General features: G+C 39.0%; 1 protein-coding gene across 1 annotated transcript; it reads right to left on the bottom strand.

Annotated features, from left to right (window-relative positions):
* Window positions 1-7,235: 7,235 nt before the first annotated feature.
* GCM1 (glial cells missing transcription factor 1) lies at window positions 7,236-26,462 on the bottom strand. The gene is made up of 5 exons (XM_007516504.2): window positions 26,268-26,462; window positions 13,776-14,028; window positions 12,691-12,803; window positions 11,259-11,387; window positions 7,236-8,637 (listed from the first exon to the last, which is right to left on the bottom strand). The coding sequence occupies exons 1-5, from the start codon at window positions 26,340-26,342 to the stop codon at window positions 7,897-7,899; spliced, it is 1,311 nt and encodes a 436-aa protein (XP_007516566.1). The 5' UTR covers window positions 26,343-26,462; the 3' UTR covers window positions 7,236-7,896.
* Window positions 26,463-27,543: the final 1,081 nt, after the last annotated feature.

Here is a 27,543-nt window from a genome sequence, read left to right as displayed (position 1 = left end):
CTATAAACAAATACATAAATAATGAAGGCTAAGAGAGATAACATAGTGGTTATACAAAAGATTTTTGTCTTCATTCCTGAGGGTTCTGAAGTCCCAGGTTTAGTCCCCCATAGCACTATCAACCAGAACTGAGCTGTTTGCTGTTAAAATAAATAAAGTAATTAGTGATACTCATGTCCCTATTTTATTTGCCTCTTATTTTTCTCTATTTGTATTTTGTCCTTACAGGGAAATTAAAAATGGAACCCATATGGCATACTGTAAAAAATATTGAAAAAATATGTCATACATAGCCTATAGCTTAAAAAATTGTCACAAGAACACATTTGTCCAGGCACCATCTAATATTACTTTTCAAAATGACTGTTGGACCTTCAATGCTCTGGGTTGAAAGTTTCAGATGGGAAGAGATGGAGACAGGGAGAAAGAGAAAGGGAAAAAATACCAAAGCTTCCCTCAGTGTGGTAGGGCCCAGGCCTAGACCTGGGTGATATGCATTGCAAAGCAGGTCCCCTTCCAGGTAAGCTCTCTTGCCTGTCCTCAGTTACACTGTTTTCAATTTCTGTTTTAGTTTGCCTTTTGTCATCACTAGGGCTTCACCAATTTGGGGTGACATTTTCACAGAGAGAGAGAGAGAGAAAGAAGGAGAGAGAGGGAGGGAGAACAGCACTGAAGTTTCCTCCAATGCAATGAGGGCCAGACTCAAACTTGGGCTAATATTTATTTATTTATTTACTTTATTTATTTAGGAGTGGAAGAGGTAGGGGGAGAGAGAGAGAGAGAGAGAGAGAACGAGAGCATCAGTCTGGCACATGTGATACCTGGGGCTCAAATTTGAGAGCATAAATTTTAATCTACTGTGTTACTTTCTAAGTTGCAGCAAAATTTTATTTAGTTAATTATAGAAAGGCCTGATAGAGCAGCCAGATCACTACTCCACTCTGGCATATGTGGTACTAAGGATCAAATCAAAGACTTACATGTATGTAAATCCTACACCCTATACTCTCAGTTATTTCTCCAGCTGTTAGTGTATATTCTCATAACTTTTTTTTTGCTCAACGTTGTGTTCATAAGAATTACCACAATGTGTATAGTCAGAATTATTTCTACTGTTTTATTAACTTTGTTCTCATCCAAAACACATCCCCTTCATTCTCTAATATATATGTCCTTACTTGCTAAAATTGCTAGCTCAAAATTCCAAGCAGTATTTAATGAAATTCAGCTCCACTCAGGTATCTCCAGGATTTTGCATTCCCTTGCCCAGACTAAAAGCTAGAGAAAAGTTGAAAGGTCACTTGCATAAATCTGTACAGCTTCCCAAACAAAAACTTTATTGGGGGATTAATGTTTTACAGTCGTTAGTAAATACAATAGTTCGTACAGGCAGAACATTTCTGAGTTTTCCACATAACAATAGACAACCCCCACTAGGTCCTCTGTCATCCTTTTTGGACCTGTACTCCCTCCCCCTCCCCCGCCAGAGTCTTTTACTTTGGTGCAATACACCAACTCCAGTTCAGGTTCTACTTGTGTTTTCTCTTCTCCCAAACAAAAACTTAGGTGGCATACTTTTTTCCTTACAGAGAAGACAAACTCTTTCCTTCAAAGCAAAGTCAGTAGAGCACTTTCATCAGGTACTTTTTATTTAGTTGTTTTCAAGGATGCCTTACTATTTCTGGAGAATAAGGTCTAGGTCCTCAATAGAAAAACATTCAGTTTCTACATCCAAGTCTGTGTGACTCAGAAAACCAAACGAAGGACTCTGAAAATTCTAACTCTTGTGATTAAATGTATTGATCTTAATAATCTAACATTTTCACTGAATCCAGTGTACTTTCCAGACCATGGAAGATCTGTAGCTGCAGTTAACACAAGGAATGACCTCTAAGTTATACTACTGAGTATTCAGAAGGCCACAAAGGAAAAGGACAGCTTAGGGTTGCACAGTCATAGGATATGGTCATTCATATGATGGAAACTCCCAACTGGAAGACTCTCACCACCATGAAAGTGATCAAGAACCAGCTATGGACAGGCACAAGAGTGTGAATTGGGGATTCGGGTGGTAGCGCAGTGGATTAAGTGCAGGTGGCACGAAGTGCAAGAACCGGTTTAAGGATCCAGGTTCGAGCCCCTGGCTCCTCACCTGCAGGGGAGTCGCTTCACAAGCGGTGAAGCAGATTTGCAGGTATCTGTCTTTCTCTCCCCTTCTCTGTCTTCCCCTCTTCTCTCCATTTCTCTCTGTCCTATCCAACAACAACGACAATAATAATAATTACAACAATAAAGCAACAAGGGCAACAAAAGGGAATAAGTAAATAAATATAAAATTATTTTTTTAAAAAGAGTGTGAATTGCTATTGGTAAAAGTCTTTCTTGATATTTTAAACATTTCATACCACAAATAACTATTAAAAAATAAAAATATTAAACCAATCTGTTATTTAACAATATGTACAAAGTAGTAAAAAAAAAAGGTCTAGTCTGGCAAATACTGATAGCATACAGGAAAGATTGTATAATCAGAACTTGTGGGACTACATGCAAAAATTTGGAGACTTTTGTAATTGCAAGTAAGTTCTCTTTCTTAGCCTGATGGTGCTTTTACAAGCATTTGCTTTATATCTCTAAGAAACTGAATATATGTTTTATATACTTTTACAAAGTGATTTCATAGATTCAAACCAATCTAAATACCTACTAATAAGAGGCTATTTAAATGAATAATATTAAATAATATTATTTAGTCAAATAATATGAACCACTAAATATGAGACAACAGGGCAGTGAAATAGCTCATAGGACCTAAATGTCTAAGATTCCAAGGTTGATCCCAGCACTGGGTATGCCAGAACTTAGCAGTACTCTGGTCTCTCTCCGTCTCTGTCTCTCTCTTCTTTTCCTCACCCAGTTTCCTCATAAAATAAAATAAAAATTTGTTAAAAAATTAGATAGAAACTGGCAAAACTTCATTTGGCATGTGCAGAACGCAGGTTCATGTCCTACCTTCACTGTGTTGAAGGAAGCTTCAGTACTGTGATATCTCTCTGTCTTTATGCCTCTCTCTATCTAGAGAGAGAGATAGTAGGTTGATGAGATAACTCACTTGGTTTTGTGCCTCTTTTGTCATCTCCATTTTGATTTGGGCTTGAACCCCTGACTTTCTTGGCACTGGAGGAAGCTTTGGTGCTATGTCCCTTCAGATCTCTCTCCCACCAGGGTTATTGCTGAGACTCAGTGTAGGTACCACAAATCCACCTCTCCCAGTGGCCATTTTCCCCCACCTCCACCCTTTATCCCTTTATATTTTATAGAACAAACACCTGCAGACCTGTTTCACCACTTGTGAAGCATCCTAACTGCAGGTGGGGAGTGGGAGCTTGAACCCAGATCCTTGAGCATGGTATGTGTGTGCTCAATGGGGTGCACCATCACCTGTCCCTTCTGTGCATATCTCTCCATCTGGAAAAGTTAGCCAGGAGTGGTGAAGTTGAGGTTCATATTATATCCTTAAATGACAAAAGTCTTGGTGGATATGAATCTGGTACATTGATACATACACACACACACACACACACACACACACACACACACACACACCACAGAAAGGGAGAGGGGAGGGAGGGAGGAAAGAGAGAGAGAGAGAGAGAGAGAGAGAGAGAGAGAGAAGTAAAGAAGAGATCTTTAATCTTTGGAAAAAAGAGAAAAAAACTGGTTAAGTGTTGCCTTAAGGAGGAGAATAGGAACAAAATTTTTTAACATACATATTTATCATTCAAATAGAAAAATAGTTATTCACTTTGGTGGTAGGTGTAGTGTGGAACTACACATTGTAATCTTACAATCTTGTAGCAAGCTATTTTTAAAATATTTGTTTATTATTTAATAGAACAGAGAGAAACTGAAAAGGGGGATAGCGAGGAGAGGGGAACAAAGGGACATCTGTAGCCCTGCTTCACCACTCAAAGATTCCCCCTGGGGTGGGGGTAGATAGCATAATGGTTATGCAAAGACGCTGTCATGCCTGAGGCTCCAAAGTCCCAGTTTCAATTCCCAGCACCACCATAAGCCAGAGCAGCAGCACTCTGGTTATAAAAATAAATAAGTCAAAGATTTCCCCTGCAGGTGAGGGCTCGCAGGTAACAAACTACTAAAAACATAAAAACTATTTAAAAAATAAATAATGTTGAACGAAATAATTAAAAAAATATCACAGAATCTTATGTTTTGACTTCTCTGTAGTAAAATCTTTTAGCAGAGGAACTGGAATTCACATATGGCTATGAGACCACAGCCATGTTAATTACATGAAGACTTTTTGTTTTTTTGTTATGTTCCCTATTTATTTGTATTGAAGTGTCATTGCATCATATGGGTTTTAGGTGTGAATCATTGAATACCAATACCTGTATCCCCTTTGACCTAAATTTATAGTTCTGCCTTCGACCAACCTCACAATCTTCCTTATTTCCTTCTGCAGATCACTAATTTGTCTTAACACCCCAAAGTGTTTTTAGTTCATTATTTCTTCTCTACATACCACATATGAGTGGAATCATAAGTTTTCAGAAGGATTTTGCTAAACAGATATTTCTTAAGCATATTTTCTGAACCCAGCACTTGTGAAGATAAAGATAAAAACAAAAATGAAATCTAAACCTTCACAACAGGGGAAGACAGTAAGGCAGGAGAAAGGAGAGGGAAAAAAAGCCATTTAGCATCACTGGAATCTCTTTAAGTGGCTGTTTAATAATATTCTTTGTATTTGTGAAGTGGGTGAGATCATATTCCCTGTCTCAATAAGTCTTAAATATCAACTAGAAAACATGTATTTTATAAATCCCAGAAGTAGACAAAGTACTAGGTACAACTGAAAAATGTTATGCATGTACAAACAATTGTATTTACTCATGACTGTAAAACATTATTCCACCAGTTAAAAAAAAAAAGTATTAGGTACATCCGAGTATCGAATCGGTTTTTCTTTTCTTTTTTTTTTGCCTCCGCAGTTATTGCTGCACCATGAATCCACTGCTCCTGGAGGCTACTTTTTTTCCTTTTGTTGCCCTTGTGGTTTTAATGTTATTGTGTTTATTATTGTTGTTGTTGATGTCATTGTGGCTGGATAGGACAGAGAGAAATAGAGAGAAGAGGAGAGAAAGTCACCTGCAGACCTGGTTCACCGCTTCCCCTGCAAGTGGGGAGGCAGGGGCTCAAAACGAGATCCTTATCGGTCTTTGCTCTACGTGCCCTTAACCCGATGCGCTACCACCCGAGCCCTTCTAATCAACTTTTTACATCTGTTATATCTTTTATTGCTCTTCCTTCACTCTGTTTCCAAGTAGACTAGGCTCTTGGCTATTATCATTTTTACTCTATTTGATATGTATCAAAGATATTGAAAGCGTAACAAATAAAGAGGTGTAGTGCTGTGAGTCAACAGCAACATAAAAAAAAAAAAGGAGTCGGGTGGTGGTGCAGCGGGTTAAGAAGCGCACGTGGCACAAAGCACAAGGATCTGCAGCATCAGGTTCGAGCCCCAGGCTCCCCACCTGCAGGGGAGTTGCTTCACAAGCGGTGAAACAGGTCTTCAGGTGTCTGTCTTTCTCTACCCCTCTCTGTCTTCCCCTCCTCTCTCCATTTCTCTCTGTCCTATCCAACAACAATGACATCAATAACCACAACAATGTTAAACAACAAAGGCAGCAAAAAGGAAAATAAATAAATATAAAAAAAGGAAAAAAAAAGCAGAGGGAATTTCTTGCCATAGATTGAGCAAGTAGTAACTTCTTTGCTAAGACAGAGAATAATAAAGTGGAGGAGTTGTCAAAAAAATACTTGAGTGAAAACAGGAGTGTTGAAGGGTCACAGTGAAATTGAGGGGGCTCGACAGAATAAAATGGTAGCAGTGTCAGAAACAGAAGGATGAATATGGGATGATCTCACTCTCAGGCCGAAGTTGAAAAACAAGATTAGAAAAGAAAACACAAGTCGAACCTGAAATAGAATTGGAGTATTACACCAAAGTAAAAGACTCTGGGGTGGGTGGGTGGGTGGGGAGAATACAGGTCCATGAAAAATGATGAATGAAATAGTGGGGGTTGTATTGCTAAATGGGAATCTGGGGAATGTTATGCATGTAAAAAAAAAAAAAAAGTAGAAACGCAAAGCAGAAATTGAGTTTGGAGTATGGCACCAAAGTAAGAAAGCAGAAGTATACTAGAGTTTGCAGTGAGTACCTCCCTAATACTTCCTCTCCACTTTTCCAAGCTTTGGGTCCATGATTGCTCAACAATTTGTTTGGCTTTGTATGTTAACTCTCTTTTTAGTCACCAGGTTCCAGGTGTCATCAGGATGCCGGCCAGACTTCCCTGGATTGAAGACACCACCAATGTGTCCTGGAGCTCAGCTTCCCCAGAGACCCATCCTACTAGGGAAAGAGAGAGGCAGACTGGGAGTATGGACCGACCAGTCAACGCCCATGTTCAGCGAGGAAGCAATTACAGAAGCCAGACCTTCTACCTTCTGCAACCCTCAATGACCCTGGGTCCATGCTCCCAGAGGGATAGAGAATGGGAAAGCTATCGGGGGAGGGGGTGGGATATGGAGATTGGGCGGTGGGAATTGTGTGGAGTTGTACCCCTCCTAAAATAAAAAATAAAAAATAAAAAATAAAAAAAAAAATAAAAAAAAGAAAATCAAATTCAACAGCAAAAAAAAAAAAAAAAATAACAGGAGTGTTGCTGCTTCTTATTATTACACTTACAGTTTTTCAGTGCTTTTGGTTTAAAAACCATTTTCCAAAAAAAAAAATAATAATAATTTTTTTCCTTTCAGTCACTTTCTGAAGTAGATTCTTTGGTAGTAAAAGAGTTGGATTATCTTTTTTATTTCCAGTTTTATTGAGATATAATTGACATACAACACTGCACAATTCTAAGGTATACAACACAATGACTCCTTAGGTATATATACTACAAAAAGAATGCTACAATAAAGCTAGTTAACATTCATCATCCCACATAATCACAATGAATTTTTCTTGTGTTGAGAACCTTTAAGATCTACTTTCTTAGCAACTTCGAATATACAATACAGTACTAACTATAGTCATTTTGCTATACATTACATGCCGTACACTACATTTTTAGATCGTATTTATCATACAACTGGAAATTTGTGCCTTTGACCCTCCTTCTCCCCACCCCCACCCCCTACTTTTGGCAGTCATAAATGTCAACTCTATCTCTACACATAAAGGAAAGCATACAGTATTCCTCTTTCCTTGTCTGACTTATTTCACTAAACACAATGTCATCAAGTTTTACCCATGGTGTAGCAAACAACAGGATTTCTTTCTGTTATGTGACCTGAATAGTATTCCACTGTGTGTGTGTCTATGTACAAATGCATTGTGTAACCATACAGATAAGATGAATTCTGAGAAATGTACTGTTAAGTGTTTGTGTTGTACGAACGTCAATCAGAGTATACTTACACAAACCTAGATGGTATAGCCTACTTTATCGCTTACTATAGGGCATAGCCTATTTAAACCACATCATGTCTGTTACTGACCAAAATATCACTATGTGCTACAGATATATACATTATCATTATGTGACACATACATATTTGTCATATTTTCTTTATCTATTCAGCCTCTGATGAACAGTTAGGCTGTTTCCACAAGTACCATGTTTTGGCTATTATAAATAGTGCTGCGACCAGCATAGTGTTTTCATCTTCTTCAAATAAATATCCAGAAATGGAATTGCTGAATCATATAGTAGTACTATTTTTTTTTAAGAACCTCCCTCCACACTGTTTTCCATAAAAACTCGACCATACTACATTCCCACTGGCCATGCATAGGGGTTCAGATCTGGCTCATCTTAAAGGACAGAGATTTAGAAACATTTCATTGTTGCAGTGATCCAAACCCATATACCTCATTTCATCATCAAAACCCCATTTGCTGCTTTTGCCAGGCAGTGAACACTGATGGTGAGAATGAGAGGTGTAAGTAAGAAGAAAGGGGTCTTCCTGGGGCGAATGGCATGTGGTAGAAGAGTAGTAGCTGTTAAAATCCACATGCACCTTCTCATCATAATATTCTCCCCCAGGATTTGGCCATAATGGGTGGCAGCTAGCTTTGGCCGCAGGTGAATCCACTGGTAGCTGCTGGGGAAAGGGTTCTGAAGAGTTCTGAGAAGAAGAAAAGTCATAAGACCAGCTGGTCAGAGGAAAAGGATAGCTGGGACAATAGTTGTCATTAAGAGGACTTCTTCCCAGACCGGTGTTTTTATTCCATGTTTGCAGATCGTTGTAGTCAGGGAAGACTCCAGAGACAGAAGGCTGAAGTAGATCTCCACTGTTGTAGATCCTACTATTAGACAATTTGCATTTCTCATAAAGGTTGGTGGAACCCAAAGAGGAGGTAGGGTCTGCCAAATCAGTGGTTACCCCCAAGCCATAGCTCTTGGGGAAGGATAAGCAATCATTCAGTGACTTCTGCTGAGGAGTATTAGCTATTAAATGTCCATTGTAACTGCCAGGCAGTTGGAGGCCTTCCTGGGAAGGCCAAGTTAAAGGCAAACTCCCCCAACTTTGTGTTTCACCTGAAAGAGACTAGAAAGGAAAGAGAAATGCTTGTGTTAATAAGTTAAGCAAATGAACACAACTACCTTAGGCATTCACAAGTTACTCTGTACAAATGAATATTCAGGCAAATTTTCCTCATTCCTTACATACTCACACAAACACACAGGGCAGCTTTACCACAACCACTCAAAATCTGTAAAAAGCAGAGTTTGCTTTCATTTCCATTTTTAAAGCCTGCTAACTACTAAGAGTTAACTGTCCCCTTTATTCTGAGGGATAAAATGTTTTACCCTCTAACTCAAAATTCAGTCTCCTAATTGCTTCTATGAAAAACTTAAAAAGGAACTAGTTAAGGAAATCAAGCTATAGCTTGAAAGATTTACATTAAATTCAATACTACTCTCATGTTTCCCTTCCTTGATTTTTCGAATTTCTGGTGCTATCTAGAGTCTGAGAGATCAGGTGAGCTTTATTTACTCAGGGAAAGAGAATTTTCTCTGAAATCATGGGAACTTCGTTGAATCACTAACAGGACCTCTGGGATGTAAAGTTGTAAAATTATTTTTTATAAATAGAGAAAGTATACTGTCTTCCAGTTAATCACAGGAAAAGAATCTGGTTGAGAATTAAATTCTCCATTTATTATGGTAAAACTATTGACTACGAAGAGAATGGGCTGGAGAAGCTCAGGTTAAGGCGATACAGAGTGACTAGGTAAGTGGGTGGGAGAAAATGCCCTTTAGCCATACTTTAACGATGACTCTTTAGTCACTATCAGGCCATTCCACCAGCTGTGGCCCTAATAGGGGAATCCTGAGATTCCCAAACAGACTTGATGGGCCCAGAACTCCAATAAATCCCCCTCTCCATTGTTACCAGTCATTTCTATCAGAAACAACAAAATAGTATCAGAAACAACAAAATAGACCCTTTTGTGGGTCCCCATAGCACCTTGCCCTCAACCTGGATCAACAATGGTAGAGAATGTTCCAACCTCCCAAGGGAGGATGGACAATATACTCTATGCTACACTGAAGAAGATGGGTCAATACTGGGGCAGCATGGAATGTTCCTACTCATGACCACAGAATGTGACCTCAGATCTAGAGGGATACAGAGGTCACACAGGCTTCTAGGCTGATTATGGGCCCCAGATCACATCAAACCAATGGGGTTTACAAGCAACAGTATTTATACCCCTTTCCCATATTAGGAACCTACTCTCTTCCCTGACCCAGCTTTCTGGTCCTTTTCCCAGCCATGACCTCATCTCCACAGACAATAACTTGGATCCACCTGCAAATCAGATTTCAGGCTCAGGGGAAAAAAAAAAAAACTCCACTAGTATAGCTACAGGCCCTTTGAAATATAACTAAAATATGCCTACTAGCTATCTACAAAATGGAGGACTCTCCCCCCCACCCCCAACACTTCATCTGCACTATTCCAGCCTTTAGGTCCATGATTGGTCAACAATTTGTTTGGCTTTCTATGTTAACTCTCTTTTCAGCCACCAGGTTCCAGATGCTAGTAGGATGCAACCAGATTTCCCTGGACAGACAAGCCCACCAATGTGTCCTGGAGCTCCGCTTCCCCAGAGCCCCACCCTACTAGGGAAAGAGAGAGACAGGTTGGGAGTATGGATCGACCTGTCAATGCCCATGTTCAGCAGGGAAGCAGTTACAGAAGCCAGACCTTCTACCTTCTGCAACCCACAATGACCCTGGATCCATACTCCCAGAGGGGTAAAGAATAGGAAAGCTATAGGGAGGAGATGGGATACGGAGATCTGGTGGTGGGAATTGTGCGAAGTTGTACCCCTCTTATCCTATGGTTTTGTCAGTGTCTTTTTATAAATAAAACAATTAATAAAAAGGAAAAAGAAAAAAAAATGCCCTTTAGCTTTTCCCATAGTTGAGAAAAGGCTTGAGGAATCAGTCACTTGTATTTCCCTACAACTGACCCAAATTAGATATTTTTCTCTCTAGGCTATATTTAGAGTGGACTCACTCTACCTCTGTTCTTCTGAAAATAAAACTGGAATAGTGAACCAAAGAAAAAGAGTAAGAATAATGATCACTATAAAGCAAGAAAATACACATATTTATGGTATGGTGCCCACTAAGCCATGAACTGCACATCAGAGTGTGGCTGCATTGGAGTAACCTCCACCCTCCTACCCCTCCATCCCCAAGATTAGCATTGCTTTCAGAAACTGCTTGATTATTTCCTCTTGATAGAGTATAGGAAATAATCTGTTTTGGGGAAAGAAGGGTGGTAGGGGTGGTGTAGTGTGAGGTTAATATTCTATTAAGTTTATTTCAGTTAAGTTTAGCCCTACTAAAATTTAATTATGGAATGCCAAATATAACCTCAGTAAGAAGTCAAGTCTCACCTTTCTATTTAGTAGGAAATGTGGTTCTAATTTTACATGGAATTTATGTTTAAGACTATAGTACAAAGATGGCGGCAAAAATTTAAGATTGAAACCTCAGGTTCAGAGTCTTTGGTAGATATCTGCTTATAGATGAAACTGATAGTGTGACTTTTGACTTTCATTTGTTGATAAGAGATCAGAGAAATCTACTGCCCCCATCATAAGGGTGTCACGTTGCTGTGTGCTTTGATCATATTTGGAGAAAGATTACCTTGGTCTCTGTGCTTCCCTTCAACTTTAAGGAGACAGAGGATGAGCCCATATGTGTCTTCTTCATTGCTCTTCTGGCCTCAGCTTCCAGTTTGGTTTCTGGTTTTGGATGATCATGTTCTCCTTTTGACTTAAAGGAAATGAGGAAGTAAAATAAATAATTAGATTGCAGTTCCAAAAGTGTAAAATTCTAGCCCTGTGCTCTGCCATTGGCCTGGCTGTTGTTACAACTGACCATCATAACCAGACTGCATAAACCCTTTGAAGTTCTTCCCAATCCCATCAGGCACTTGCCTGATTCCCTGTCTTTTCAAGTTATGAGACTTCTTCACCATGAAGTGCCTTTCACCCACCTGGCAAAGCCATACTTATGATGATAACAACTGAGACTTATTAAATGCTTCCTGTACTGTATGTAGGCAGCTACAACAAACACATGATCTCATTCAATCTTCAGAGAAATCCTTGTGAAATACATACTATATAATACTATATAATAGGAAGCTACAGTAGAGAGATGCTGCCAGTTCTGTAATTTTCCTAGAGGTGAGTAGGGGAGTCAGGATTCAGTCTATGGAGCTGACCATGCTTAGAGCCAATTGTCAGACATTCAGGTTTTCTGTGAGCTGGTTGTTTAAAAAACAGTGGGTATAATGGAATCAACCATGCTGGGAATTATATCATAGAAATTGGCAAATTGTATTAAATAGGACAGTTCCCTTTTCAGATGGTGGTTTTACCAGCACTTTGCTGATTAAAAACAGAAAGTCTGCCATTAGTCTTTCCACAGAAAAACCAGGGCTTAAGGGAGTGAAGTAAAGTATTCAGGTTTATAGGACTAGTTAAAGTCAGACCTGGTATTCATTTTCAGGTTTGTTGAAGGCTACCACTTGCCTCAGTCCTGTGCTAGCCTGCACACGATCAGATTACTAACTACTACTCCCAGCAAAGCCTGAGGCAGTGAGTCAGCTGCTCTCCTTAACCTCTAGCACCAGGCACCTCTATTGAGATCTGGGGTACAGACATTTGCTCCCAGCTGAGGTCTCCTCACCCTGTGTGTACTGCAACATCGGACAGATTCTAAGTTATCTGTGCATCTCCTATGTAAAACTTCTCCTCCTTTTGCAACCCATAATGATCCTGGGTCCATACCCCCAAAGGGACAAAGATTAGGAAAGCTTCCAATGGAGGGAATGGGATACAGAACTCTGGTGGTGGGAATTGCGTGGAACTGTAGCCCTCTCATCCTACAGTCTTATCGAACATTATTAAATTAATAAATAAAAAATAAATAAAATCCCACCACAATAAACAAACACCACCACCACGACCACCACCAACAATAATAAAAAAAAAAAACCTTCTCGTTATACTCTGTTAACATTTCTTGGTTAAGGAAAAGTAGTTTTTCATAATTGTGACTCAAATCCAACCTGAAAAAATATGAAGCGTCCATCATGCCTCCAGAAGTTGGTGACTGGGAAGCCGCCATGGCCTCGGCAAGGAATTAGCTTCAGAGGCCCATCACAGTTGGGACAGCGCTTCTCTGTAAAAAGAACAGAGAAAGGTGACTATGCCTGGTTGAACAAGAATCACTGACTCCTGACACTATACAGCCATGGAGATTTTTAGCCTGTTCTCTAAGATGACAAAGAAAATATAGTTTTGTGACCTTTTGCCCACTGGATATTGCCTCTGGCCCCAGGCCTGATCACCATCATGGCATAGATGAATTTCATACCTGAAGAGATAGAGGCTGCCTACAAGTAGAACATTTACATGGGTCAAGGTAGAGAAATGAGCAGAAAGTCTCTCTCTGATTTACTGATACTTGAAGTTAAGAAGAGGAAAGAGCATTTTAATTTTCAGATTAGAACCAAAGTACCAGGGACAAAAACCACAGAAGAGAAAAAAGTCAGTAATTTTTTTTTTTTAAGTGCAAATGACTGATGGTCAGGTCCTGTCCAAATAGCAAGTTTTGAAGACAAATTACAAGGAAAGATCATGAAGTAACTTGAGGTCTGAGATTGGTGAGACAAAGGGAATGTTGAATGTATTCCAAGTCTGATAATAAAATAAAAATGAACAAATCTTTTAGCGTGTGGTCATATGCTATGGACTTCAATAGTATGGAATTGACTCTAATCTCAAATCCAATCCCATTGTTCCCACTACAAAGCACTCACTGAGACCCTCTAGGGGTCTATTTACCAAAATTTCAGGGGCAATTGTGATAAATGACTCTCTCCTAAACTGTATGTGGTGGCTTGATGTTAAGGAACGTGTTTTTAAGACGGGCCTTAACTCAGGTGTCTGAAATCAAGGGAGCAGTGTTAGTGGGGGATCATCTGGTCCTAGCAGATTTATGTTACCTGGGGACAAAGGGTCTGATTCTATAGAGAAGTCACCTTGAACTGCAACACATTTCCTGGTGAAAGCTGGGCCTTTGGGATGCGCTGAGATCTAGCCACCCATCTGGGCAACAGCATCTGAATAACTATCAGGAACCCCAACTTACTCTGCTGCTTCTGTCGGGCTTTGTCACAGATCGCAGGTCTCAGGTAGATCTTGCGCCCTGACTTCAAGGAGCAGTCACGACTGCACACCACCACCCCCAAGCATGACTTCTTGAGAATGCGTGAGTTGTGGTTGTTGGTGTTGCGCATGGCCCAGCTGCTCAGATGCCGCTGTGCGTTCCGGTCCTCTGAGCTATAGATGTACTTCCCATAGGAGTCTGGCCATTCCTGGAACCAGTCTGTCTTTTTCACATTCTGATGGAAACCCAAAGAAAAATATTGTGGTTGTTTAACATTTTTATTTATTTTATTTGATAGGACAGAGAGAAATTGAGAGTAGGGAGATAGAAAGGAAGAGAGGCTGAGAGAAACCTGCAGCTTTGCTTCATCACTTGTGAAGCTTCCCCCCTGCAGGTGGGAGAGAAGAATAGTATTATTTTTCAAGCTAGAAAACACAACAGCTTAGATATGTAAAGGCCGTTCGGGCACTTGGCAGCTGAGTGAGAGATCTGTGGCAAAAGCCTGCCAGGATTTCATTCAGATGGTGGCCTCTGAGGGCACAAGAAAATAGAAGCAACCTGACTGCAGTTATCTGTCAAACATTCACTCTGTGAACCAAACTACATTGCAGCCCCTCTGAGTTCTACCTAATTGATGTTTCTCTAGCTCCTGGTGATAAGAGTTACAATCATTTCTCACTATGAATTTTTGAGGGTGAAGTAACATTATTGTGTTCTTGCACAATTATGTGGAAAACATTATGGCACTGAGATAATGGCTTTCTCATACCACCCTGTAGTTACTCTATTGGGAATGCTTGAGGTTTATGCAAGGTCACCAGAGATAAGCAGTGGAAGACTGGAGAGCATTGCCTTTCCTCACAGAGAGTTTCTCCTTTTTCTCAACTCCCATAGTTTTGTATTTCAAACAGGGCAAAGGAGTTGAAAGGATTTATTTTGACTGGAGGCTCTTAATTAACTAATTTACTTATTTTTGTCCAGAACTGACACCATTCCCTGTACGTAAACCCGCAATTAAACTAAAATCTTTAAAAAGTCAGGGATGGGGAGGGAAGGGCAGTCAGTGGCACACCCAGTAGGGTGCACACATGCAAGGATGCAGGGTCAAGCCCACAGTCCTTGCCTGAAGAAGGGATCATGGCCTATGAAAGTTGTTGTAGGTCTCTCTCTCTCTCTCTCTCTCTCCCTCTCTGCCTCTTCCCTGTCTCTGTAATAAAAATAAAAATAAATAAAACGTCAGGGGGCATTTAGTCCTTTTAGAATAAGTCATACGGTTACAGTACCTTCCTTATTCATCTGCATAATAGGGATAACAGGACCTACCTTACTTCAAGAAAGGTTCTGAAAATTAAATTTGTTAGTATACGTTTAGCACAACATCTAATAGGAAATGAGTTCTAAGTAACCATCAGGTTGCTGCTGTCATAGCCCACATTCCCTGGACCTTGCTTGGTTGTGGGGCGGTTGCACTTGACAGCATAGTTCTAGAAGGAGAATCAGTCTCTGCAGTAGTCAAACTCAGGCTGTGTCCATCCTCCACAGCTTCTAGCAATCTGGCATGCTTTAAGAATATTGTTTGCCTAGCAGATTCTATCAGCTTAGAAACATCTAAAAGACCCAGAAAAGGGTAGTCAGGGTTCCTCTCTTTTGCTTCTCCACTAAAGATGGTCAACCCAGCCAGGGAGGGGACTCAGTGTGAAGAGCACAGCATGAAACCAGGGTGGTATACACCCTAGACCCACAGAGCAAGATGGTGCTTTCTCTTCCTTGTTAAACATAAAATAAATCTTTACACACCTTATCATGCACAAAGACCTAGGCTCAAGTCCCCAACCACCAAATGGGAACACCATGCAAAGGGGGAGTGACACAAACAGTGTACTTCTTTCTTTCTATTTACAAAGAATAAAGATATCATGGGGAATCATGTGAAGCCACAACTAAAACGCTGGCCAAAAAAAAAAAAAAAAAAAGAAGAAAGGAAGGAAGAGAAGGAAGGAAAGAAGAAAGAAAATACAGCACAGAATTTAGAAAAGAAAGACAAGTCATCAGGATGAAAAGGCTGCATGGGAAGTTTGCTGTTTACTGCATTAGATTAGAATGTACCAAAGAGCTTTGTAACATGAAGTTCCAAGCAAGTGACTATATACTGGTACTTGAAAGACATTTGCTCTTCTCTAAAATGGGGAGCTTGATAAACTATGCTTCATAAAAGTGCTACAAAGATATTCATTCTAAAATTTAAATATATAATAACTATTGCTATCTGAATGAGCTATAATGGAAACTCAGGTGAATCTGAAGAAAGATAAGTGAAAAGTTTTATATATATGAGAGACTAGTGTTAATAACATAGTAGGATCCATGGGCCAAATTCAGCCCATTGTTGGTTTTTGTAAGTCAAGTTTTATTTCAAAATAGCCATGTTTATTCATTTGAGTTTGATCTATGGGTACTTTTCTACCATCTTGGGCAGGATTGAGTACCTGATGCAGAGATATATGACCTGCAAGGCCTCAAATATCTATAATATGATGTTTTGTAGAAAGTTTGATACCTCCTGTCTAAAAGCATGGCTGGTATAGATAGAAATCCTGGATAATAATGAAGTTTCTTGAATAAAATACCCATTTCGTATTCCATAAAGTGAGGGTAACAGGGGTATTACAAGGACTGACTAAATTCAAATACACAAAGCATGTGAAAGAGTGCCTGGTACCTAGCAGATTTCAGATCTCTTAGCTGTTATTCTACTAGACACAGGGCTACAGAAAACCAGACAATGTGATTGTAATAGCCACTGGTTTTTGGGAGAATGAAGATGCCCCCAGAAACTCACTATGTACTTTAAACCTTGTCAAGTTAAACATAAGCCTTCATGAGGCAAAGGCTCCATTGGTACATACACCTCTTCCTCAGAGCAATGCTGGCAACTTCCCCTTTGTTTGTAGCACTATACATGCTGCCACAGGGGAAGGGGAAAGGGAAGATGCTCAGGGACAGAAAAGAAGAAGGGAATTAATCACAGAAGAGGGTCCTGGGGAGTGGGGAGGTAGCACAGCAGGTTAAGCGCACGTGGTGCATAGCTCAAGGACCTGTGTTTCCAGCCCCCGGATCCCCACCTGCAGGGGTGTCGCTTCACAGGCAATGAAACAGGTCTGCAGGTGTCTTTATCTCCCTCTCTCTGCCTTCCCTCCTCTCTCCATTTCTCTCTGTCTTATCCAACAACGACGACATCAGTAACAACAACAATAATAACCACAACAATAAAACAACAAGGGCAACAAGAGGGAAAATAAATAAATATTCTTTAAAAACTTTAGAAAAAAGGAGAAGAGGGTCCTGGAGAAGTCTCTACTGCTCAGGAGACAAGCCAGGATGCTGAACACTCTGTTTACCTTATCCAGATATTTCTCTTTCTCCCTCATCTCGCTAGTAAGTCTGAGCTGGATAAGAATCAGTGCCTCATCCTCACCCCAGGGTTTTTACTTTGGTGCCCTATTCCAAATTCAGTCAAATCCTGATTTTAGTTTCCCTTTTTGTTGTTTCTCAACTTCTGTTTATGAGTGGGATCATCCCATATTCATCTTTATCTTTCTGACTTAGCTCACTTGACATAATTCCTTCTAGCTCCATCCAAGATGGATCAGAGAAAGTGGCTTCATTGTTCTTAATAGCTGCATTGAAGTTGAACATCCACCCTCACCCTCACACCAGGGTTTGTGAGGAGGGGGTGGGATGGGATGGGATGGAACACAGTCCTTTGGTGGTGGGAATGGTTTTTATGTACACTCCTATTAATTTGTAGTCATATAAACCACTATTTAATTAGTAAGAAAAAAGTCAGTGCCTCCAGAGATATGAGGAACATCACAGTCAGGCTCATTTCTACGTTCTCCATCAATATTCTCTTTTTTTCCTTCTTACCCAGAGCTCCATGTAGTTACATATCTTCCTGCTGTCTTTTGCTATTAATTTCTAGTTTGTTATTACTGTAATTAGAAAACAACTCTGTGGGGCCAGGTGGTGGTGCACCTGGTTGAGTGCTCATGTTGCAATGTGTAAACACCTGGGTTCAACCCCCCACCCCCACCATCCCTGCCTGCAGGGGGAAAGCTTCACAAACAGAGTAGGAGTGCTGCAGGTGTCTCTCTTTCTTTCTACCTCCCCCTTTCCTCTCTATTTCTCTGTCTCTACCCCATAAAAATAAATACATTTGGGAGTCGGGCGGTAGTGCAGTGGGTTAAGCGCACGTTGCACAAAGCACAAGGACCTGCGTAAGGATCCTGGTTCGAGCCCCTGCTCCCCACCTGCAGGGAAGTCGTTTCACAGGTGGTGAAGCAGGGCTGCAGGTGTCTATCTTTCTCTTCCCCTCCTCTCTCCATTTCTCTCTGTCCTATCCAACTACAACAACATCAATAACAACAATAATAACTACAACAATAAAACAACAAGGGCAACAAAAGGGAAAATAAATATTTAAAAAATACATTTTTAAAAGAACACTTTAATAAAAAAACACATTCTGTGTTTTCAGGGTTTTTTTTTGTTTGTTTTAAATAATGTTGAGGTATTTGTTTTAGGGTTACAGTGTGTTCTATATTACACTATCTTTTAAAATTTTTAATGGTCTTGAAAAATACTGACACACTAGTTTCTTAGTTCTACTAGTAATTCAGTAATAATCTTGAGAATGCTCGAACTAAGAGCATTACTCTGAGTAGAGTGTTCACATCTAGCTGTTGTCTTAACTTATTTGTGGCTAGTTTTTTATTTTTATTAGAATGCCTATTGGGATCTTTGACATTTTTTTTTTTACCTTGAAATTAAGAGAAAACTAGGCCTGAATCATGCAAAGGAATCCAGGTGGTAAGTGTTTGAAAGAAATCTCTGAAAACCTTGCATATTTAAGGCACTAGAGAAGGAAAATGAAAAAAGAAAGAATAATCATGTCCTCATCTTGCTTAGCAAATCCCTACCAAATATTTTCTTCTTAGATCTTTTGTTTATTTTAATTCCTAACTTTTCATGAGTAACTCTTTATATTTCCTTTTGGTTAAGAAGTTTATAATTTAAAGGGAATTTCCTTAAGGTTTCCAACATGTAAATCTGACTAATTTATATTTTATAATCTCCTGGGTAACATTATTGGCCATTTAATATTTCCATGACTTTTGTGTATACTTATTACTGGGAAACTTAACCCTTAATTCCCTCACAATCTTCACAATTCTTACCCTCTTTTGATTCTAATTTATCACTAATTGTAACTCCTTAAAGCTTATTTTAATGAATCAATTAATTTTTTTTGCCAGGACTTCACACCCTTAGATCAGCTTTCTCAGAATAGAGAGGGGGGCAGAGACAGAGAGACAGAAGGAAAGAGAGAGAAAGATACTACAAGACCAAAGCTTCCCCCAGTTTAATTCAAGCCAGGCTTGAAACTAGGTTGCATACATGACAAAACAGGTCCTCTCCCACGTGAGCCACCTTGCAAGCATTATTTGCTATTTTAATAGGGTACCTTCAAGATTATATGCTGTTATGTAAAATTAATAAATTAAAATTCTGCAATAAGATATCAAATCTATATATTATCATCTTTATCATATTAAAATTGATTTCTATTTAGAATATAGTCTACTCTTGTATAAAGCAATTACCTGGCAGTTTTTCTTTAGTAAGTATAACTAAGTTATTATATATTAATATTTCCAAATAAAACTGGCATAGCAACAATTTCAGTTTAACCTAATGCTTCTGAGTTAACTCAAGAAATACTCCTTAGGGTCATCTTGTAGTTTCCTACTTTTGTTAAGAATTCACGACTCAGGACAAAGGTGCATTTTAGTGTTGCACAGGCAACGCTAAAATGGGCCCTTCAACCAGCTTTCAAACACCTACTTTTCTGTTCTCTGTTTCACACTCTACCTAATAAGCAAGGGACCTGCTGGCATTCAAGAAAGTCTCTGCTATCAGAGATGGATCCCCATCACACCAAAGGGACAGGATAGCTCCCAATAATCTGGTAGTGTGGTACTGCCCCTGAATGTTCAAATGACCTTGAGGTCAACAGGACCAAGGAGATGGACAACCACATAATGTGATCACGTAGTCAGATAATAATTGACAAGAAATCTCAAATCTGGTTAACCTGTTAGTTTCCTGAGAGATACAAAAATTACTACTAGATCACCCTAATTGCATTGAACCACAGAAAGAACCCAAGAATTCACCTTTGCTCATCATTTTAGGTTCATCCCCTGGGGAGGCAAAGGAAAATTTTCTGATTGAAATCATGGTCAAAGAATTTAACTCATGGAAGATATGAACTCTTTGTAGTGGCTTGGCCAGATTTTAAACTGCTCTGCACCTACATACATTTATATATTCTCTCCACCAAACCTTGTCTCTGAACCTTGGAGTTTTTGTGTGTTTGTGAGTTAATGTGGCCTTGACCATGGGCTTAATCTGTAGACTGCAGAGAACCAAAATGATTTAGGATGCTCATTTGCTATGGTGCTCTTTGGAACATTCTGTACTACTCAGAGAAAGGGGCTGGTGTTAGAATAGAGTGGGTACTCTCGTATCCCTACCAAAATGAGTAATGTTTAGGAGAAAAGGGAAATAATATTCTTTGAAATTTTCAACCAGGGTGAGGGGCTAGAAAATCCTGAGGGAATCAAGGGTCTTTCTTAAGTGTGAAGTTAGTGTTCATGAGAAATGTACCTTGTAAAATGGAAAACATGATTTATGAGAAATAGGAATAGTGCTGAATTGGTATATGACATTCTCCTGGTAAAAGATAAAAAGAAGTTTTCAGTGATGGTTTTGAGCATGCTAAATGCCTACAGTGACATGCCTATAGTTCTAGAGAGTTAATTTAAGGAGAAATGTTATCACGGGCTGGCAAAATAGCTCACTTGGATAGTGCACCTGCTGTATCATGTGTGTGATCCGGGGTTAAACCCCCCTCCTCCACATTGGAGAAAGTTTTGGTGCAATGATATTTTCCTTGTGTCTCTTTGCTTCTGTCTTTGTCTATCTGAAAATATTGGCCAAGAGCAGCAAAGGCCTGGTGACTGCAAAAAAGAAAAAGTTATCAAAATAATCACAATTTGAACTGGAGATGGTAGTTAATGTAAAGTACAGGTGCTACATACATGAGTTCTTTTTTAAATTTTAAAACATTTTAAAATATATTTATTTATTTATTATGGGAAAGAGACAGAGAAATTGAGAGGGGTGGGGGAGGGGCAGAGAGGGAGAGAGCAGAGGGACACCTGCAGCCCTGCTTCACCACTCATGAAGCTTTCCCCTTAAAGGTGGGGGTGGGGGCTCTAACCTGGGTCCTTGTACATTGTAATGTGAGCACTTAACCAGGTGCACCATTACCTGGCCCCCATATGCGAGTTCTTGGCTTTGATATCAAGTATCAGATAAAAAAAAAAGAAAGTAAAAAACAAATAGAACATTATGAATGTTGGAAAAATGCTTTGATCTCTCTCTCTCACAGAAGTATAATAATAACCAGAAGTTAGAGGAATAATCAGAAATGAGTGGAATGAAGATAAGACATATATGCAGCTGAAAAGAGAAAACGTGTAGCAAACAGAAGGATGATTTACTAAGAGGAATTCAGAATGGGAAGTGTTTAGGTCTAAGTCCTAGATCTGATCGTGATGCTTTCCAGCTTAATAAGCAAGATGGTGTCCCACTACTTATAAAATAACTGAATTTCCTCTGGCTAGCCTGCTTTCAAACCAACTACTAGCCTCCAAAATCTCCTTGTTGAATACCTGTTTACAAACAAGTCACCTCAATGGTAGACACTGAAAAAACTCCAGACTTACCCTGTTTGATTGTATTATCCTGCTTTGATTGTATTATATGCTTAGCTCACTGGTCCCAATCCTGTAAATTTTATAACACACTTCTCCAGAGAACAAGTTTCACCAGATGTTCTGTTTTGCTCCCCCATGACCAAGTCATACTGAGTTACACACGCCATCTTTTAACCATCTCTAGAATTTTTCTAAATGACATTGATTATCCTTTGTTCTGATTTTGTTCTATATGTTCAGACGAATATGAGCACGTCCTTGAATGTTAATACAATTTAATGAATCCTCTTATCTCTGAATGTGCCTGACACATTCCTGTGACTCAAAAGCATTTATTGTGGTAATGAGGATATTACCTCATTTCATGTTTGTGAAAGAAATCACACTTAAATTGTTATTTGGCTAAGAAATATAAAGGCATATGAACTTTCAAAGACTAGAAGATGAAACTAGCACTTAGGTGGCTGTCTTGAAGCATGGAAGTATATTAGCAGGAAAGTGGGATGCATTGGATCGACCTTCTCGTGGTGCATCCCGTGAGTACCCATTTATTGGGGAAACTGACGATCCTTCCTAGCCGACTGAATCCACATGGATCCCAGTCACTTTCAAAGCCAGCAACAAGCAGACATCAGGCTCAACCTGACGCTGTTGACTGGCTATGGAAGAAGGGCAAACGCTAGAAGAAGAAGCAGGAAAGTAATTTATCTACAAGATGTACAAATGTGTCCATATGTGTGGAAGCAATAAAATCGGCATGAATATACAACTGAGAAAAATAAGTTCCACACTACTTCTTAGACTTCTGGCTAAGATCAAGTGGAAAATGAACGCTAAAGTATTTGTGTGGGTGGGACTGAAAGTGAAAAATAATAGTAGCAAGGCCTGGGAAGTGGTGTAGTACATATAGCACCAGATTTGTAGCCACGAGGTCCCACGTTTGATCCCTAGCAAAATCCTTAGCATTGCTTATGCCAGAGTGATGCTCTAGAAACCCCTCCCATAATTAAATAGTACACCCCAAAATATAATAACCAGACCAGTGACCAAAATAACTCCTCTGGATAGTGGGTCTGCTTTGCTATATGTGCACTACAGGCTCAAGCCCAACTTCCAGTACACTGGAGGAAGCATTGGTACTGTGATTGAGCGCTCTCTCTCTCTTCATTTTTTTTTTTTTCTATTTTAAAATGTCAGATTGGAGAGAAGCCCCATCAATGACCACAAATACTATTAATAATAATTTTTATGATGATAAAAACAAAGTATTAACTTTGATCCTTTAAGCCACGTTTTTAAAGTCAAAACAAGGCATAGCATTCCTCATTGTCTGAGGAATGTTACCTTCTTGAGGAGTTTCAGGAAGGGAGAATGAAAGGGGGGCTCCAAGGGGAAACTAAGGTAACTTAAAAACAACTAGCACACCTTTTCTTGAGGGAACCATCAATGCACAAGATGGTGAGAAAGTCTCCATATCTATAGTAAAGAAATCTGTTTAACTTTACTGAACCTAGTACTCTTTCTTCACAATACTCATCACAATTCTTTCTAACTTATAGTCTCCAGAACACATTTTGGTAACACTGCTCTAAATGACTTAGGACTGAAGCAGGTTATATGAGAAATTAAAGTTTTCGTTGTACTGAGGAAATAACAGAAGCTTAAGAAAGTCCACTTGCTTAGTCACACTGATTCTAAGCAATGGAGTAATTGGTTGATGAATTCATTATTTGCTGCTTGTTTGTTAATACGTACTACCTATGTGTTAAATACCAGGATGATAGTCTAGAATGTAGTTAGCTTCATAAACCTCAAGGCACAGAATCTTACATTCTTAGAACTGGAAGAGTATATGAGACCATTGAGTGAAAACATCTCACTTCAGAAAAGAGAATCTCAGAGAAATGTAATAGATAACAACAAGCCATTGTTTGCTGATCACCAAGAAAGAAAATTATTTTTTTTTAGCTGTTCCAGACCTTAACTATATATAAGTGCTCTATTCCTTGGTGAATTTTTTCATTTTGTTTATTCCAGGGAGAGGTAGGAGAGAAAGACACCATGCACCTCTCCCCCATTCATGTAACTTCCCGTGGTCCCATGGTGCTCCTGAATGGTGCTGGAGTTGGAGCCCTGGGCCTTGTCCTTGGCACAATGTGTGCTCTATCTAGTGATTTGCTGGCCTTGGGAATTAATATTTTTGTTTAATATTAAGTCCTAGAATTTGGGCATATTTTGTTTATGGCTTTATAAAATAGATTTTTGAAGACCATATTTCATGAATCCTTTATGAACTATGACAGATATTAGACCATGATCATTAACAGTATTCTTTCAAAATGGCATACATAGTTTTGAAAAGAACACTTAAAGTAAATACTCCATCTGTGCTATGAGAGTTATGTATTTCGAAATCTGAAATCTCATAAACACTTTAAAAAGAAAAGATAATAGAATCCTAGAGTCTTTCCAAATAAAATGGAGTAGTACAGGAATTCAAATCCAGGATGCCCATGCCTCTCAAAGTACATCTCTCTGCCTCCAGATAAGCCTGGAAGCCCTTCCAAGACCTTTACCTTTTATCTCAACTCATTCTTTATATAATTCCAGAATCAGCACAAGCTCAGATGCAGACAGCATTGTTCTGCTCAGAAAATATTAAGGAACCTTTGGCTTTAACACTTTCCCTGGCAAATTTAAAAATTGAAGCATGCTTGGCTAGTGCTATGAACAGTCAACTTTTTCTACAAACTGTAAACGACATATTTCTAAATATTGTAATGTTCTCAATTTAGCATCTTGGATAGTGAAGAATGTTTTCTGTTTTATGAAATTCATGTCACGACATGAAATTTTATGAGCCCTGAGATTCCTGCAGGGAAGTACGTTTTCCTTCCTTTTTTCTACAGGTCTAATGAGTGATACAGATCCTCTGTCCCAGAAATGCATGTTAGTACATATATCACTTTAGAGGACATTCAGACTCCATTAAAATCCCTGCTCTAGGATATGACATTATACAGTCTTTCATGTACATACTTTCTTCAGTTCTTGATTTTGAGTATGCCCAACTTCTTTTTGGAACTTGTTACCATGAAATTGGACAAGCACAGTGTACAAGCCTGAAGCAGGAGTAACAAAAATTTACCTCAAAGCTTCCCCTAGCACAACAATGTTAATAATAACTAAGATAAACTATAAACACAAATTGTTAAAATGAATATTTGCATGATTGAACTATGGTTTATTTAACATCTTGTGGCTTATTCAACATTGTATCCTTCAGATTGTTCAAAACCCACTAAGACAGAATATGGGACAGGGTTATGGTTGAATATAAGATGATACAAAGCAACAAAAAAAATCTTCATTAGAATGAACCTGGAATGACCTGGAGATCTTCATCAGAGCCAAAATTCAGAATGATTATGTCAAGACTATACAGTCTCTTCTCTCTCTCTCTCTCTCTCTCTCTCTCTCTCTCCATATATACAAAGGGCTATGGAGTTTCCAAGATTATTTGCTTGGAATGATCCAAATTTCTTATTTCCCCAAATCGGGTAAACAAGCCTAAACTTTTCATAAATTGGTGCTGGAAATCTAAAGTCTTAACCTACTTAACTTTTTCATACAGCTTCCAGTGAAAATGCCCTACAAGTACCACCCCCTCCAAAAAAACGAAGGCAGTGATTGAAGAGATAATTCCACTGTTAGACACTAGGACTTGCATACCAGAGACACCTAGTTTGACCCTGGCACTTACATGTACCTGAATAGTGCTGTCGCTTTTTTCTCTTTCTCTTTCTCTCTCTCTCTGTGTGTGTGTGTGTGTGTGTGTCTCATGTGAAATTCTCTGTCTCAGTTGAAATTAGTAAAACAAATCCTTTTGTAAAAAGAAGGCATAAAAATTACAAAATGAATGTCACATTATAGCTGGAAAGCAAGCCAGTGTGTATATTATTTACCAAAGTTCTAGAAGAGCATAGTGTAACACATTTGGGCATCCCATTTACATACTGCCATTTGGGCATCCCACTTACAGAGTTAGTTTAAAATTGCTACTCTAGCAAATAAAGTTGTTTCGTGATTTACTCATTATGAAGAGTCCATTTATGGGCCACTGTATTATCAGTATTATTATTTCACTATCAGGGCTTCACTGCTCTGAACCAATATTTTCAGACAGGGAGAGACAGAAGGAGAAAGACAGAAAGGGAGAGAAGGTGGAAGAGAGAGACTACGGTGTCGTATGAAGTTGCCTCCAGCATGGAGGAAGTCAGATAAGCAGGTAGAAATACATGCATCCTACCCCAGGTTTAATCATGGATTTTATTCTACTAGCTAGTCAGAGTGTCTATAACCTAAAGCCAGGTAACTTTGAAAGAAAGGAAATAGCATTTTTGTTGTTTGTTTCATTCAATAAAGGGAATCTAGTGGGTAAAGATACCCTCAAAGGATAGGTCTTGGCATCTCCTCTTCACATTCCTTGGTTAAATGTTCTATTAAAGCTCTGGGGGAGAGGAATTTACCCATCTGGGACCCTCCCTAATTATCTTCCTGGCCTTAAAAAGTTATTAGTTAAGTTTTCATAACCAAATACTAAAGGCGATTTCTTATACCAAGTACTTACTTGTGGCAATTTCATGTCATTAATGTCCCAATTTAACACTTCTTTGTCTTCAGAACCAAAGTTCTCAGGTTGCATGATAAATCAGTTCACCCTTAGGCCTCTGTATTCAATTCTCCTCAAAAGTTCTTGAAAATTTTGTTTTCAAAGGCTCTTTGGATGTTTGGTACAGACCTCTCGATCAGTGTAGACCAGCAGGCTGTTTTCTGACATTAAAAAAACATAAAACAATAATATAGATTGCTAAAAGGGATATGTTAGTGTCTGCCTGAAAACCCTGTTTTGATGACATTTTTGCAAGCATCAACATACAAACATGGGGGAAAAAAACCCTAAAAACCATTAACAATCTTATTGAAATAAAGTTGGACCATTGGGTATCAGAGGTGCTTATGATCACTGATTTTACTCTCAGACTGAAGTTTCCTTTCTTAGCACTAGATCCAGGTTGTGAAGGCCTTAAAAGGGACTATTCTCATCTGCAGACAATGCTTAAGACCTTTTTCTCTATATATACATGCTGTGTTGGTCTAGAGTGAGAGTTTGTTTAGAGCTATTTCTATAGAAATACTTTCATAATATGTGATTGAAGTTACAAGAGGAAAGCATCATTGCCAGATATGTTTAGGGATATTATTTAAATCCTCATTCTATTCTCCTCAAAACATTCAGTGTATACTTTTTATCTTCAAATATTATTATATAACATCCTCATAGCACTTTACTCTAAAACTTTGGGGCTGTTGGGATTTAGGATCTCCTAGGTCTTTGTTATGGAGAATTATTGTATGCATTATGGGATGGCTAGCAGCATCCTTGGTGTCTGTCTTTTTATACTAGCAATTCACTCCTGCTAGTTTTAACAACCAAAATGATTGCACGAATGTACCAAATTGCTCCTGGGGTGTTTGAAAAGAGTGCCAAATATATTGTTCCCCATGGCTGGGGAGGTGACTCAGTGGGTAGAGCACAGGAAACGCATGTGTTCTACCCCAAGTCTGATCTCCAGAACACCATGTGCCAGAAAGGGGGTTCTGGCCTTTCTATCTCAATAAATAAATAATTACATTAATTAATGAAGTGAAAAACAGTGCTTCTCAAGCTTGGTAAACACAAAGTATGCTTCCAGGCTTTCTGACCTTTTCTTTAACAAACTTATTCACATGACTTCTTAGAGACGATCTGTTTCATCTCACTTTGATTAAATTGTTTTATGTTAATCATATATAGTGGCCAGGGATATGTTCAACCAGTAGAGCATAGGACTTTCATGCCTGAC

Source organism: Erinaceus europaeus, chromosome 4 (genome assembly GCF_950295315.1).
Source record: "Erinaceus europaeus chromosome 4, mEriEur2.1, whole genome shotgun sequence".
Classification (NCBI taxonomy): domain Eukaryota; kingdom Metazoa; phylum Chordata; class Mammalia; order Eulipotyphla; family Erinaceidae; genus Erinaceus; species Erinaceus europaeus.
The sequence above is the reverse complement of the archived record's forward strand: the minus strand, read 5'-3'. Positions and strand labels throughout refer to the sequence as shown.

Bases quoted from the DNA above. Each gene is read 5' to 3' on its own strand.
- GCM1 (XM_007516504.2), bottom strand. From the start codon at position 26,342: ATGCAACCTGAGAACTTTGGTTCTGAAGACAAAGAAGTGTTAAATTGG. The intron at 14,029-26,267 runs GTAAGTACTTGG...GGTTTCCATCAG, and splicing joins ATGACATGAAATTGCCACAA to AATGTGAAAAAGACAGACTG. The intron at 11,388-12,690 runs GTTGGATTTGAG...ATTTCCTTTAAG, and splicing joins GACGCTTCATATTTTTTCAG to TCAAAAGGAGAACATGATCA.